Raw genomic sequence first — 15958 nt, 5'->3', positions numbered from 1 at the left:
CCCTATTCCTCCTTATGACCAAACAATTTGATATTAGCTTGGCCCCTTAACACGCTGAAACTTACTGCACAAAGAAGATCACAGGGATAAACCCGTGTTCTCACATTCTATGGCACAGTCTGTTGGTGTGGCAGCATGCTCCAAACCTCAGGTGCTTACATTCAAATGCCAATTCTGCTTGCGATGTTAAACTCACTGTTGTTTCCTCTCAGTCTCTCATACACAGGAAATCTCCAAAGTAAGAACAGGAACTACAGATATAGTAGTAGGCAGATTATAAAATGCCAACCAGAAATATGAGGATCAGTTTAATGCTCTTCACAGGAAGACTAAAGAAGGCACATTACGTATTCACAAAGGTCAGTGCACAAAATTGACATCTGGTGGATTAGAATTCAAGGGGAAATTTCACCATGTCACAGCATCAGTCATGAATACAATCCAATCTCAGAGAAGACGTGAAGGATTCACTGATGTTTTGTGGGATTGCAAAGCAAATGCTCATGGCAATCCAATTAAATGTGACCTTGCAGTTATTAACCACGGTGTTAAAGTTGCTCGAACTCATTTCACATCGGGCCATCAACAGAGCGAGGAAATATTTTATCCCATTGGCCTGGGAAGGATTCAAACCCTGGTGTCAAGGGTGGAATAACAGTGGCTAACCCAGTGCACCTCTCAGTCCTTCTGGTACCTCTCTGATTAAAAATGAGGTACTTGAGACAATATAGTAATTTAACGCGGCTATATTGAGGCGAATGGTGGAGCAGCGCAAATGGTCCAGTGATTTGTGGCGATTCACGGCGATTCACAACTCTCAGGGTATCTCTTCCTCGCCACAAATTGCTGGGCTGTTTACACACTAATAACAGCGAGCGCATTAAACTCACCGTTATTTTCCCACCAAATTCTGGGCTACGAGCATTCCATAATATTTTTTTAAAATAATGTATTTAATTAGTGCAGTTCCACTGCGAACTGGGTTTGTGAATTTTGATAATGCCAAAGAGTTGTCGTGTGACTGATCAGGAGCATTGGACGGTCCCCTGCTGAATCCTGAGACAGAGCCATTTCCAAAGTTGGTGCGAGAGAAGCATTTGGAGAGACCATTTTAAAACCAATAAAAGGCCACTCCTGCTAAAGACTGAAAATAGACTCTTCGATACGTATGTGAATAATGTCTTGGGGCTCTGCAGTAGCAGTCTATTCCGGGAGGGAGGGGTGCGTGTGCGTGTGCGTGTGCGTGTGTAAAAATTTGTTACATTGGATATTCCACCATTTCAAGTAGAATGTAGGGCGGGTCCATGTAATTTGAGTCAATTGTTTGTCACGGGTCAGTCTCTGAAAGGGCCATCACGCAAAAGGTAAAACTTCCAGATTGTGGAGCACCAGCTTCGGCCATGAGCACCATCAAAAACCCAACGTGTAATAAAAGCAGCTGTTAGCTTCATACGTTTCTCCTACTGAAATACTTTTTATTCAGCATTTAAGATTTACAGGGTGTCGGCTATGGAGGTTAAATGTGCGAACAGAAAAAGGCATCACTTGAAAAGATGGAACACAGGTGCCATATTAAAGATGGGGAAAGAGATCAGTTTCCAGTTACAACAACAACTTGCATTTATATAGCACCTTTAATGTAGTAAAACGTCCCAAGGCGCTTCACAGGAACAAAATTTGACTCCGAGCCAATAAGGAGATATTAGGACAGAGGACTAAAAGCTTGGTCAAAGAGGTAGGTTTTAAGGAGCGTATTAAAGGAGGAGAGAGAGGTAGAGAGGCGGAGAGGTTTAGGGAGGGAATTCCAGAGCTTAGGGCCTAGGTAGCTGAAGGCACGACCGCCAATGGTGGAGTGATTAAAATCGGGGATGCGCAAGAGGAGCGCAGAGATCTCGGAGGGTTGCAGGGCTGGAGGAGGTTACAGAGATAGGGAAGGCCGAGGCCATAGAGGGATTTGAAAACAAGGATGAGAATTTTAAAATCGAGGCGTTCCTGGACCGGGAGCCAATGTTGGTCAGTGAGCACAGTAAGAATAAAATGGCTTCCCTCCCCAAAAATAGCTTTTTTTTTTTAAGAACTCTGAAACTTTCCTGTAAAAGGGCCTCTCACTTCAAATTGCTACTTGGTTAAGTTGGGATGCTGTTATAAAAAAAACTCTTTGATACACTTATGAAGAGTTAATTAATTTCTGTATTTTTATTGTATTTTCAAAAAATGATCTTGAATGCTGGGATAAATGAAAGATATTCCAAAATAGAATAGCACACAGGAGCTCATTTGCCAGTTTTATCAAATCAGCAAATACGATTCAATACATTTCTGATACGGTACTACTCATTGCATCAGTCCCAGCAGAATGCTCATCATTTATTCATTTTCCCCGACCCCCCAATTTTCTCCCCTTTTTCCCTGAAATTACCGACGCCTTGAAAAGTAGCCATTCTTCATGCTTGAGACCTGACAGTGTTGACTGACCCCACCCAATCCTGCCCACACATAGTCCCTATCCAGTAAGGGTCACAGGGTATTGATCAGGAATAGGAACCCTGGCTGATTTCCCCCCCAACCCAGGAATACTGAGGCCAACTGTAGCTCCTTGGCTCAGAGTAGCTAACTCAACAAATACTTGATGTCGTTGCCCACTAGGGTGTTATAGAAAGAAAGAACTTGCATTTATATAGCACCATAAAGAGTCCTCAAACTTCCCAAAGTGATTCACCGCCAATGAAGTGCTATTGTTGAGTAGCCAATTTTGGTGCTGTTAGTTGAAGGAGAAACTTTGGCCAGGATACCAGGAGAGCCCCCTGCTCTCCATTGAATAATGCCACAGGATCTTTAACATCTACCTCAACAGGTGGAAGTCTCAGCCGAAAGACAGAACCTCCGACAGTGCAACACTCCCGTCAGTATTGCACTGGAGTGTCAGCCCAGACTGTGCGCTCAAGTCCTGGTGTTGGCTTGAACCCATGGCCTTCTGACTCAGAGGCGAGAGCTTTAATGACTGAGCCAACCTGACACTTATAGGGATTAATATACACATCACACACTTCCTGATCAGTAAATTTACAGAAAGCCAACGCAATAAAATGCTAGGTCTCCTTACAGAACAGTAACTACACATTCTAAGTTTAAATCATCTCAAATTATTTCACAACATCAATTTTCATAAGGCTCATAAGCAAACATTGTAATATGGTGGTTAAACTACAAGACTATGTCTGGAGATATAGGGGTGATTTTATCTCAGAGCCGAGCACCCCGTGCATCTGTAGATATTCGCATGGGAAACCCGGAAGCCAAATGAGTGTGACGCAATATATGATCGCAACTCAACTGAAGGTGAGTATTTGTACTTCTGGGTTTTCCACGCACCAGGCAGCCAGATTGACGGGCTGGCTGCCTGTTGGAAGGGAAAGGGGCCGCGAATCAGAGAGGGTGGTGGGAAGGAGAGAGAGAGAGAGAGATCGTGGGCCCTGGAAGAAATCGGAGGGATGGGGTGACGTGAACGACATCAGGTGGGCCTTAGAGAAGATCGGGAGGGGTCCACCATCGGGGTGGGGTCGGTCGGCCGATCGCGAGGGTCCGATCGTGCCAGGTGAGCTTGTTGGGCCTGGATGAAGCACTCCTGCTCCTCCGGGCCCACAAGCAGTGCAATAAAGGCGCTCACCTCATGGATCCGGCCCTTCCCGCCTGCTTTCACCTGACGTGAATGAGAAGCGATGGGAAACCCGAACAAGTGAGGTTAAATTTGTTTGACATTTCAAATACACAAATAAATGCCCCAACTATCAGAATGAGGTACATTGCCCCTTTAAGTATTGGCCCACTGGCTTTAAGTGGGGACAGGACTTCCGGATTTCTGTTGCTTGCGCACATCCTAATGCACCTGGGTTAAACCCGGAAGTGGGGACGTTGGAGCCGGGATGTGGTCTCGCTCCAAAAATCCACAATTTTTACTGCCCACCCACTGAGGTACAAATTTCAATTCTCGGGCGGTAAATGTATATTTTAGTTCGTTCTGTTCCTTTTAACCCTCCCCTATCGCTCAGCTTAAGAATGTACTGTGGGACAATGTAGTAGCTTTGAAAATAAAAAAAGCTATCAAAAATCAGATAACTATTGAACATTGGGTAGCTCCAACCCATGCCCCAGTAAACTGAAAACTCCTCAAGTCGCTGCTAGTTTTTAAAATCACAATTCCATCCTATCGGTGTATGTTTATTTATTCCTCTCCTCTTCTTTCCCTCAGAACCAGCTCTCCATGGTTAGGGAGCAGGGCTCATCGTTTCATTTCCCTCTTCTGTCAGACCCATCGAGTCCACAGTTTAGTAACACAGCAGGGTCATCGGGGTTCCATTTTCATTCTGAAAACACTCACGCTCTCAATTCCCCTTCCTTGAAAAGAAGAGAGTGTGTTGAAAAAGTTGGGATCTAAGCAGATTAATATCTAACGCTGTGTAGTATCAGTCAGCGTCTGAGTGAAGAAAACATCGTACGATTGAAGCAGTCGGTATAATTCCCCATTGTCCCTCCTCCCTTTGCTTCTCTTGGCTTTTCAAGCTTCTAATTCGGGTTGGGGCGGCCGGCGTGTTCATACTTGACGTCCTGCGTGAGGTTTCTCACCGCGTTCTCGACCATCGACCGATGCACCATAGCTGGCAGGTAGATGAAAACGTAGGTGAGCCACAGCAGAAACAGAGCCACTGCCAGAGGCAGCCCCCAGTTGGTTATCAGTATTGTCTCATCGCATCGTGCTTGAAACATAGGCTGGTGTGTCGGAATCGAAGACGGATTACGTCCGACCTGCGGCGCAGAGGAACACATCTTCCTTTTCACCCGTCCTCTCCCTCTGCACGACACGCTGCTGAACTGTGCTCCAAAGCAGGATCAAGGAGACTCGATCGTGATCCGATCGCAGAGCAGATTAAATGAAAGTGCTTACTTCTGTACTCCGGGTGCCAGCACTGCACATCAGCCTCTTCCCTGTCTGCGTGTTGAGCAGGAATAACTTCCCGCCCGTCCGAGTTTTAGACGGAAGCCAGAGGGACTTCCTCTTCTGTTCTTGGAGAATTGAAGATTTGCAATGTGAAGGAAATGAAACAGAAGCACGTTTCTCTGTGAAACACCACTAAGCCATGAGCTAAAGAGAGGGATTTTCAAATATAAGCAGATGAATTTGACCTTTGGAGTAATTGATCTCCAAAACGGCACTGTATTAAAATCACATGACGCACTTCAATGTAAAAATGTACATTACAGAAATTGCAAATGTATAATTAGGATAAAGGCACGGCCAATATCAACGTACTAGAGCAATGAGTTTCAATGGGCCAATCAGCCTTTACTCGTCCCTCAGCTCTCATGGTCTCAGTGTTAGACATCAAGTTAGCTGCATCCTTCTCTCCACAGAGGTAGCAGCCGTGGCTCGATGGTAGCTCTTTCACCTCTGAGTCAGAAGGTCGTGGGTTCAAGTCCCATTCCAGCAACTTGAGCACAAAATCTAGGCTGACATTCCAGTGCGGTACTGAGGGAGTGCTGCACTGTCAGAGGTGCCATCTTTTGGATGAAACATTAAACCGAGGCCCCGTTTGCCCTCACAGGTAGACATAAAAGATCCCATGGCACTATTTTGAAGAAGAGCAGGAGAGTTCTCACGGATGTCCTGGCCAATATTTATCCCTCAACCAAAACCACTAAAACAGATTATCTGGTCATTATCACATTGCTGTTTGTGGGATCTTGCTGTGCACAAATTGGCTGCTGACTTTCCTACATCACAACAGTGACTAGACTTCAAAATTATTTCATTGGCTGTAAAGCACTTTGGGACGTCCTGAGGTTGTAAAAGGCACTATATAAATGCAAGTTCGTTCTTTCTTTGGGCGCTGGAACTGAGATAGAAGAATCTCAGCCCCCAGCAATAGGTCTATCCCTTGAACTCCCGTCAGTCAGCCAAGCAGGTGGTGCAGTAGAGTATCCTGGATTTGCCTGACTCAGGCATCAGATTACCAAGTCCACCACAGAGGACTGACTCAGTTCTAATGCTAGGAACCTCGGAGCTAACTTAACCCCCAAAGAAATTCTGCTTCACTCCTCCCAAAGAACACAGCTGGTTACTAGACAACTGACGAGCACGGGTATGAGTCCTCCCTGGGCAGACAGCAGGGACTGCTCTCGAATGACAGGTTGAGCAGCACAATTCACCATAAAATGTGTGCGAGTACATTGCCATCTTTTCCCCTACCACTCATGAATTCAAGAAATGCGCTATTTAACTAGAAATACAGCTACTTAAGGACTTTTGGTCAGTCCACTCTGATAGTGAAATACTGAAAGCACACATTTCAAAATAACAATATGTGAATACAGTCACACTGACAATATTTAGGCACGTTAGTGGTTAGGATATGAGGAGTGACAGCTGTTCATTATACAAGCCTAAGGGCAGTTCTACCCAGTAATAATACGGTGCAGTGGCGTTTCATTTTGATGAAGAGCATAGTTACACAATGGCAGGAGTGGATTAGACACACAAAGAGGATGAGTCTTTAAATATGGTATGATTAGTGCAGGTTAAGCTACTGCCAAGAAGCAACATCAAATAGCATTTGTTAGCTCCCGTTACCATCACCCAGAATAGAGGCCAAGAGAAACTATTAATGAGTAAATATTTAATTTCAATAAATTAAACAAATGCCCAGAAGTATTTGCTTAACTTGCTGTTTAAAACGGAAGGGATTAGCACAGATTGGAGTTCTATCCTGTTTAATATCAGAATATTATTGGGGGGTGGGTTTGTCGTGTTGGCAGTACTGTGAACCATTTGAAACTTGGCCACTACTTGCTGGGAAGAGCAGGTCTAGCTGGAAAGCACATTATTTGGACCAGGACTCCGGTACCAGTGTTATTTAATAAGTGTCACTATGGGTTGCTTTCCTTCCCTGATGTCTTTAATTACATTTGAGAAAAAATGTAAGCTGGAGCCAGCCGTGTGTAACGGAAGCTCTCTCGCCCGATTGTTTAACAAGTGACAGAAGACTCACAGTCCATCTGTACAAACAAATAATTATTATTCACCAGGCTGTGACGTCCCATATTTACTGATATTGTACCAAGTCTTTGAAGGAACACCAGCTGTGATGCCGGCCTCAACAGCGGATCATTTATTTCATTGCTCTTTGTGGGATTTTGCTGTGTGCAAATTGGCTGCTGCACTTCCTACATTCCCACAGTGAGTACACTTCACCTACAGTACTTAATTGGCTGGAAAGGGCTTTGGGACGTCCTGAGGTCGTGAAACGTCTTTCTTTTCCTCGCTGGGGGTATTAGTCTACAGACACCAAACACTCTCTGGCACTTCAGCCAAGAGGGCATTATTCAACCGTGAGCCTCGACAGCAAAGTGCCGGCCAGCTATCCTACCACAGGGGCATCACGGCCGGAGCCCAAACCTGTCCTTGCCGGACTTCACATACACTCACTATCCGGCATGGGTCTCTGGACAGTGATCAGCAGAAGTAAGCTAAAGAATTCCCCCCCCCCCCACTCCCTCACTAACACGGTTAAATGTACTGACCGTACCACCATCCTGCCTGGCATCACCTAACTTGACCACAGACCAGGGGCTCAATTTGGGATCTGCCCGACTTCCTCCAGCCCTACAACCCTCCGAGATCTCTGTGCTCCTCCAATTCTGGCCTCTTGCGCATCCCTGATTTCCTTTGCTCCACCATTGGCGGCCGTGTCTTCAGCTGCCTAGGCCCTAATCTCTGGCATTCCCTCCCTACACCTCTCCACCTCCTTTAAGACGCTCCTTAAAACCTAGCTTTTTGGTCACCTGTCCTAATATCACTTTGGCTCCTAATGGCTCAGAGTCAAATTTTGTCCGATTACGCCACTGTGAAACGCCTTGGGACGTTTTACTATGTTAAAGATGTTATATAAATACAAGCTGCTGTTGCTGACATCAGGGAACTTGACCACAGACCAGGGACTCCATTTGGGATCCACCTGGTTCAGTTACTCGATGGATGATACTTTTTGCTGAAAATAAAAATTTAATTGTCAAGCTTTGTGTTTAAAAAAAAGACTTCACAAGTTTGAAAAAAAATGGCTCCCAGTCATTTTAGAAAGAGGCCAAGCCCCATCCCAGGATGTGGAAATGCTTCGCAGGGACTCTTTTGAGTGATGTATAAATAGTAAAATGGTAGTCAAAGGAAGGGTCAGGCTGATTAGGGACCAAAAAGGAGATGATCTTGTGGTGGCTGAGGTACTAAATGAGTACTTTGCATCTGTCTTCACTAAAGAAGAGGATGCTGCCAATATCACAGTAAAGGAGGAGGTAGTAGCGATATTGGAAAGGATAAAATAGATAAAGAGGAGGTACTAAAAAGGTTGGCAGCGCTCAAAGTAGAAAAGTCACCCGGTCTGGATGGGATGCATCCTAGGTTGCTAAGGGCAGTACGGGTGGAAATTGCGGAGGCTCTGGCCACAATCTTCCAATCCTCCTTAGATATGGGAGTGGTGCCAGAGGACTGCAAATGTTACAAAAAAGGAGAGAGGGATAAACCCAGCAACTACAGGCTGTCAGCCTACCGTCAGTGGTGGAGAAACTTGGAGACATTAATCCGGGAAAAAATTAACTGGCACTTGGAAAAATGTGGGTTAATAAATGAAAGCCAGCACAGATTTGTTAAAGGCAAATCGTGTTTGACTAACTTGATTGAGTTTTTTGATGAAGTAATGGAGAGAGTTGATGAGAGTAATGTGGTTGATGTTGTGTATATGGACTTTCTAAAGGCATTTGATAAAGTACCACATAATAGTCTTGTTGGCAAAATTGAAGCCCATGGGATTAAAGGGGTAGTTGTTGTGTGGATACAAAATTGGCTAAGGGGCAGAAAGCAGAGAGTAGTGGTGAATGGTTGTTTTTCAGACTGGAGGGAAGTGTACAGTGGTGTCCCCCAGGGGTCAATATTAGGACCACTGCTCTTCTTAATATATGTTAATGACCTGGACTTGGGTATACAGGGCATCATTTCAAAGTTTGCAGATGACACAAAACTCAAAAATGTAGTAAACAGTGAGGAGGATAATAACAGACTTCAGGAAGTCATAGACAGACTGGTGAAATGGGCAGACACATGGCAGATGAAATTTAATGCAGAGAAGTGTGAAGTGATACATTTTGGAAGGAAGAATGAGGAGAGGCAATATAAACTAAATAGTACAATTTTAAAGGGAGTGCAGGAACAGAGAGGCCTGGGGGTGTACGTACACAAATCTTTGAAGGTGGCAAGACAAGTTGAGAAGGCTGTTAAAAAGGCATGTGGGATCCTGGGCTTTATTAACAGAGGCACAGAGTACAAAAGCAAGAAGTTATGCTAAACCTTTATAAACCACTTGGTAGGCCCCAGCTAGAGTATTGTGTCCAATTCTGGGCACCACACTTCAGGAAGGATGTCAAGGACTCAGAGAGGGTGCAGAGGAGATTTACCAGAATGGTACCAGGAATGAAAGACTTCAGTTACGTGGAGAGGCTAGAGAATCAGAGGTTGTTCTCCTTTGAGCAGAGAAGGTTAAGGAGAGATTTGATAGAGGATCATGAAGGGTTTTGATAAAGTAAATAAGCAAAAATTGTTTCTAGTGACAGAAGGTTCAGTAACCAGAGGACACAGATTTGAGATAATTGGCAAAAGAACCAGAGGCGACATGAAGAAAAACATTTTTAGGCAGCGAGTTGTTATGATCTGGAATGCGCTGCCTGAAAGGGCGGTGGAAGCAGATTCAATAATAATTTTCAAAAGGGAATTGGATAAATATTTGAAGGGGAAACATTTGCAGAGCTATGGAGAAAAAGCAGGGGAGTGGGACTAATTGGATGACTCTTTCAAAGAGCCGGCACAGGCACGATGGGCTAAATGGCTTCCTTCTGTGCTGTATCATTCTATGATTCTATGATACGTGCGTCCTCTTCACCATTTTACCCCGCAGACTGACTGCCCACAGTGCTCCATGGAGAGGCTTTTACATAGAATTAACAGCACAGAAACAGGCCATTCGGCCCAACGGGTCTATGCCGGCATTTATGCTCCACACGAGCCTCCTCCTAGCCTACTTCATCTCACCCTATCAGGATACCCTTCTATTCCTTTCTCCCTCATGTACTTATCTAGTTTCCCTTTAAATGCGTCTATGTTATTCGCCTCAACTACTCCTTGTGGTAGCGAGTTCCACATTCTAACCACTCTCTGGGTAAAGAAGTTTCTCCTGATTTCCTTATTGGATTTATTAACTATCTTATATTTACGATCCCTAGTTTTGGACTCCCCCACAAGTGGAAACATCTTTATCATCCTATCAAACCCCTTCATAATTTTAAAGACCCCTATTAAGTCACCCCTCAGCCTTCTATTTTCTAGAGAAAAATGCCCCAGTCTGTTCCATTTTCCCTGATAGTTCTAACCTCTCAGTTCTCGTATCATTCATGTAAATCTTTTTTGCACCTTCTCCGGTGCCTCTATATCCTTTATAAAATGCAATTAGTTCAGGAATGAGCCTGGGACACATCCAGAGGTAAGTACTTCTCAGTCAGAGTTACCAACTCCTTTAAGGGTTGGATAAACCTGAAATAAGGGCACTCTCTCTTCATGGTTTTAATTAAACTGGTTTGACAGGCTTTGAAACCATTACACCTCAAGGGAGTTTCATCTTCCGTTTAATTAGCAGAAAAGTAAGAGTGAAGAAACTAGAGCAAGCAGACAACACCCAACCTCACCTCAATCTAAGAATAAAAGGTTGATGTGCTGTTCTGGAAATAATTTGGCACTTTAGCTCTGAATAGAAAAACATCAAAATGGCTGGCTTTGAACATGGAGATACTGAATTGAATGTAGACGTCGTATACTGGAACTTTATCGTCAGGAAATTTCCTACTTCAGAGAAAATGCAAAATCCCCAATTTGAGTACAGTGCCAGATATTTGGAAGCCAAGTCATCATCTCCAGGACGTATAGACCAATAGGTCTCCAGCCCTGGAACCCTCTAAGATCTCTGCGCTCCTCCAATTCTGGCCTCTTGTGCATCCCTGATATTCATCGCTCCACAATTGGCGGCCGTGCCTTCAGCTGCCTGGGCCCTAAACTCTGGAATTCCCTCCCTCAACCTCTCTCTCATCCTTTAAGACACTCCTTAAAACCTACCTCTTTGACCAAGCTTTTGGTTACCTGTCCTAATATCTCCTTATGTGGCTCAGTGTCAAATTTTGTTTGATAATCGCTCCTGTGAAGCATCTTGGGATGTTTTACTACTTTAAAGCCACTATATAAATGCAATTTGTTGTTGTTCAGTCCTGGGTGTCGATGGGGTTGGTTGATCTCATTCCAGGGCATCGCCAGGGGCACAATTGGTCTCAGTGCTCCTGGGCTGCGGAAGGGATACATCAGTCAGAGTTCCTGCTCCTGATCACCACCCAGCAACCCTTAGACTACACAAGGAGATAGTGGGCGAGGCTCGGATTGGGCACTGCTGTCTGATAGCCATGAAAGTGAATGTCAGCAAGCTAAGTAATGGCTAATTGGGCAAGGCATGAAATGTAACCCCAAATAAGGGGGTCAACACCCCCAGGAGAGGAGGGAGAACAGGGAAGAAAAGCAGACATCAATTTATCCACGATTATCGAAGTACTGATGTAGAGACGAGGACCACTAACTGCTGTGGGTCTGGTCTAGTCCATGTGGTTGACTAAGATCTCAGTAAAGAAACCGAATTGGATTTTGACTCCCTCTTGGGAAGTTGAACAGTCACAAACTGAAAAAGTAGACTTACTGAAAAAAACAAGGTAAGGGCTCAGGTTAAATCTGCACGGTGTGGTTGGCTCATCTCATCTCATCTGATGGCTCCTCCATGCCTCCTGCTGGGATGTGTGTATGCGTTACGTGGGGGAGAAGAGGAAGGAGGTGTTGGGTGAGGATGGAATCAGTCTTCGTTTCGATGTTCTCCATTACCCATCTGTTGACTAGAATCACTCATGAAAAATGGCCTCTTGGATAAAGGGGTCGGGGAATGACTCGTCACCCATAGGGCTCGACCTCAGCATGGGTCACCACCTTCGGGGGAGGAAGGAGGAAAACTGGCCAAGGGTATTAAGGGATATGAAGCCAAGGTGGGTAAATGCAGTTAGGTACAGATCAGCCATGATCTCATTCAATGGCGAAACAGACTCGAGGGGCTGAATGGCCTACTCCAGTTCCAATGTGTGCAAACTATTATTTCTTGGTGACTCCGTACTGCTGCCTCACTGTGTGATCGGCAGTACTTGTCAAAACTGCTCCCTATTTTCGTGAGAACAGTTAACATTTCTGATGAATTACAGAGAACAGTCCTCATAGGATGGGTTTCCAAATAGTAGCACACTCGAGGGTTAGATGGCATTGATAAAACTGCTGGCATCTTCCTCTCACTGTTTATGACATGATCTAACCACCCGTGAAATACAGCTGCTCCATATCACACTCCTGACAATGCCTTATCCTGGATGGATCATACTGTCCCAGCACATCGGGAAATTTATACCACGTGACAGCATTGCATCAGATTCCAATACAATAGCCCGAGGCGGTCAGCACAATGCAGCCATTAGAAACTCTTCCAGACCTTGTGCTACGACTTCAAACCATCGCTCCGTACAAAATGAGCACTTTTTTCAGGTTTCAGTCATTCTTACTGAGTTGCAAACCTGACATTCTCATGGTCTGTATGCTTTACTCCCTGGCACCGCCCCACCACCCCTCTGGCCCCGTTCCGGAAGGCGTGGGCTCCTTGCTCGGGTATTGCTCCTCGGTCACTTTCTGGTAATTTAATAATGTGCAAGCCCAGACACAGAGGTCGGGCGACTCGATCATAGGAGAGGATCACAAGCCAAGCCCAATTCTATTCTCACCCAGTGCCCACACAAGTGCACTCCCAGCAGGGGGTAGAGGATAGAGGCAGGAACCCCTGCGTGATCTTTCCCCTCTATAACCCAGGAGGCTGTGGCCATTGTAGTACCCTAACTGCTTTGCCCAGCTGACCACAGACTGGGGATTGAACCTTCCTGGTCTGCAATGTTTCATGCCACACCCAGTGGTGACATTATCCACTTCGGCCTTGCAAAACTGAGTAGTTCTTAATGAAGCCTAAATCCAGGGTTCTCAAAGGTCTGTACATTCCCAATAATAAAAATATCACAAACTGGATAAATTCTTCGGACCTCACAGTACATCCTCTCACTGCTTGAGAGCAGGAGTGTGTTATTACATTTCTAAGTCAAGCGTCACATTATTATTCACAGCTCAGTCACTCATAAGTTATTAGACCTGTGCCACTCATGTGAGAAGCATTTAAATCTGTCCATCTTCTCACATAATATCTCCAATTTATACACCAGTTTTGCCAGGTCATACAGGAATATTTATACCAACTGGGGCCTTAATCCTATAACTATATAATTAAAGGGACTTTAAGACTAAAATAGAGAGAGTGCTTACGGATCCAGCATGTAGACGTACTGTCCCTCTGGTGTCCGCTCCTGGTGATATGTAAGGTTGTAAGACAGCATGGCTCCGATCAGATCAGCAAGCTGCTGCTTCTCCCTTGCGCTGTACAGCTGGGTGTTCACCTGAAACAAAGGTTTTATAGTTCATGTCTCCAGCACTGTTTATTGTTTGTGTTGTCTGGGAGGTTAAAAGGGGAGGAATTCATTCACAAATATACAAAAAACGACAAGCCTCCGAGCTGTGTAAGAAATGTCTGTTTTAAACTTCCATGCCCTTTGATGCTTCTGAATACAACCAGGTGACCCAGAGCAGCTGCTGACAATACTGCTCTCTGAGTACAAGCTAAATTTTTCAAGCAATAAGGAAAGGAGCATCAGGACAGCTCCCCTTTAAATAACGCACATCACACTCAGAGAATAAAATCTAATCAATGCTGATCAAAACTCTGCTCCAAGGAACACCAAGTGAAGTTACAACCCAGTCTTCAAACTTTCCTCTCTATCTCCCTTTTCTAACACAAGTCCGCTCTTTAATCATTTTATTTCTGGAAAAAATTAGTAACGGCAGTTTACAGCAACGACAGTGTTAATTACATACAGAGGAACATCTCAGAGGGCCAGTGGACACTCTTAATGTTAAGTGATATTCTTTTCCTCAGCCTCCAGTGTCAAACGGGTTTAAACTAAGTTTTTTTTAAATAGTTTTGCACTTCCTGCCCTTCCACTCTTCAGGGGTGAACTTCCTCCTGCAGATAACTTTAGTTCGAAGGCCATTGCGAGTACATCACAATAAATTCCACTCTGTATTCACCTAGCCTTTTTGTTGGCATTATTGGCAGAAGGAATTCCCCTTCCTTTGTGTGTCTCAAACCTCCCCTTCACCGATAATCACCAAAAGGGCAGGCAGGCGATCTACCACTTGAAACACCCACGTTTAAAACGGGCAGTCGCTTTTATCGACCAAAAAGCGGTAATCATTATCCATTTGCATTAACGGCATTTCAAAGTTGCCGGTTATAGCGTCTTAAGTGCTCCGTTTATTCCGGCAGAAACAGCTGTGCTTACTCACTAGGAGTCCTCGATCAACAGGGTGGGCACAGCAAGAAAAACAAGATCCCTTCAGCTTTAATCCCAAACAGGATTTAATAAAAATAATGACATAAAAACGGTCACCTGTTCTGTACTGACGGAGTGCTGCACTGTTGGAGATGCCGCCTTTCGGACGAGATGCCTGCCCTCTCAGGTGGACATAAAAGATCCCATGACACTATTTTGAAGAGCAGGGGAGTTCTCCCCAGCGTCCTGGCCAATATTTATCCCTCAACCAACATCACTAAAAACAGATTATCTGGTCATTATCACATTGCTGTTTGTGGGATCTTGCTGTGCGCAAATCCCAACTGCTGCCGTGTATCCCTACATTACAATAGAGCTACACCTCATAAGTACTTCATTGGCTGTCAGCATATCCTGAGATGGTGAAAGGCGCTATATAAATGCAAGTTCTTCTTTCTAAAAATGTTAACTACATTTTTATAAATGTTTTTATGTTTGCACATAGCATAGAGAAAATCTTTCTCATTGATTAGTTTTGTAAAAAGATAGTGTATCTGTTACTTGTGAAATTTCACCCCACACAGATGCAATTTGTAGAAAGGAGTTCGGTACATAGTCAACTTTGTGAAATTCCACTTATAAGATCAGGATAAAAAAAAATTGAGATGGTCCAAGTAAAAATGATCTATGATTCTTATGTAAAAGAAAGGAATCTGGGTCTTCCTCTAGAGAATGCAGTTCTAAAAATATCACAACAAAGGAGGTTTCATCTCAATTAGAGCAGAGGTTCAGAACGTACTCGGGTCAGTCATTTATCACATTTCTAGTCACACCAATCGGAACAAACAATTTTAAAGATACTGGGAGATGGATTTGAACAAATGAGTTTTAAAATCAACAGACAAAAAGTGAGGGGGGGGGAAGAGAGAGAGAGAGAGAGAGAGAGAGAAAGAGAGGGGGAGGGGGAGGAGGAGGAGGAGGGGAGAGGAGGGGGAGGGGAGAGGGGAGAGGGGAGAGGAGGGGGAGGGGAGAGGAGGGAGAGGGGGGAAAACACATACACACAAAAGACCAGAGAAACTGAGAAAACAGGTAGACACAGGGAAAAAAAAGTGAGCAACTCCAAATACAGGGGATAAAAAGGAGGGGGAGAGGGCAGGGAGACACACACACACACACACACACACGTCAAAGATATTTCAAAGACAATTTGTTGGAGAAATCTCAATTAAACATGTGTCAATGTGAAGCTATTCTGGTGATGGTGTGGGTTAGGAACTCAGGGCTGTGGGAACCGTTTCTAAGAAGCTGCTGGGAATCTCGCCGGGAGCAGTTCTATCCGTTTTAGGTTTGTTTTAGTGAGTTCACGTTC

General features: G+C 44.6%; 1 protein-coding gene across 3 annotated transcripts in view; it reads right to left on the bottom strand.

Annotated features, from left to right (window-relative positions):
* chtf18 (CTF18, chromosome transmission fidelity factor 18 homolog (S. cerevisiae)) overlaps positions 1-15958 on the bottom strand; it is a 97466-nt gene that overhangs the window by 24601 nt on the left and 56907 nt on the right. For all 3 annotated transcript variants that reach the window (XM_068002852.1, XM_068002853.1, XM_068002854.1), the window contains exon 18: positions 13526-13656. In XM_068002852.1, the coding sequence (XP_067858953.1) occupies positions 13526-13656 (131 nt within the window). The remainder of the gene's footprint in view (positions 1-13525; positions 13657-15958) is intronic.

This window comes from Heptranchias perlo, chromosome 22 (genome assembly GCF_035084215.1).
Source record: "Heptranchias perlo isolate sHepPer1 chromosome 22, sHepPer1.hap1, whole genome shotgun sequence".
Classification (NCBI taxonomy): domain Eukaryota; kingdom Metazoa; phylum Chordata; class Chondrichthyes; order Hexanchiformes; family Hexanchidae; genus Heptranchias; species Heptranchias perlo.
The sequence above is the reverse complement of the archived record's forward strand: the minus strand, read 5'-3'. Positions and strand labels throughout refer to the sequence as shown.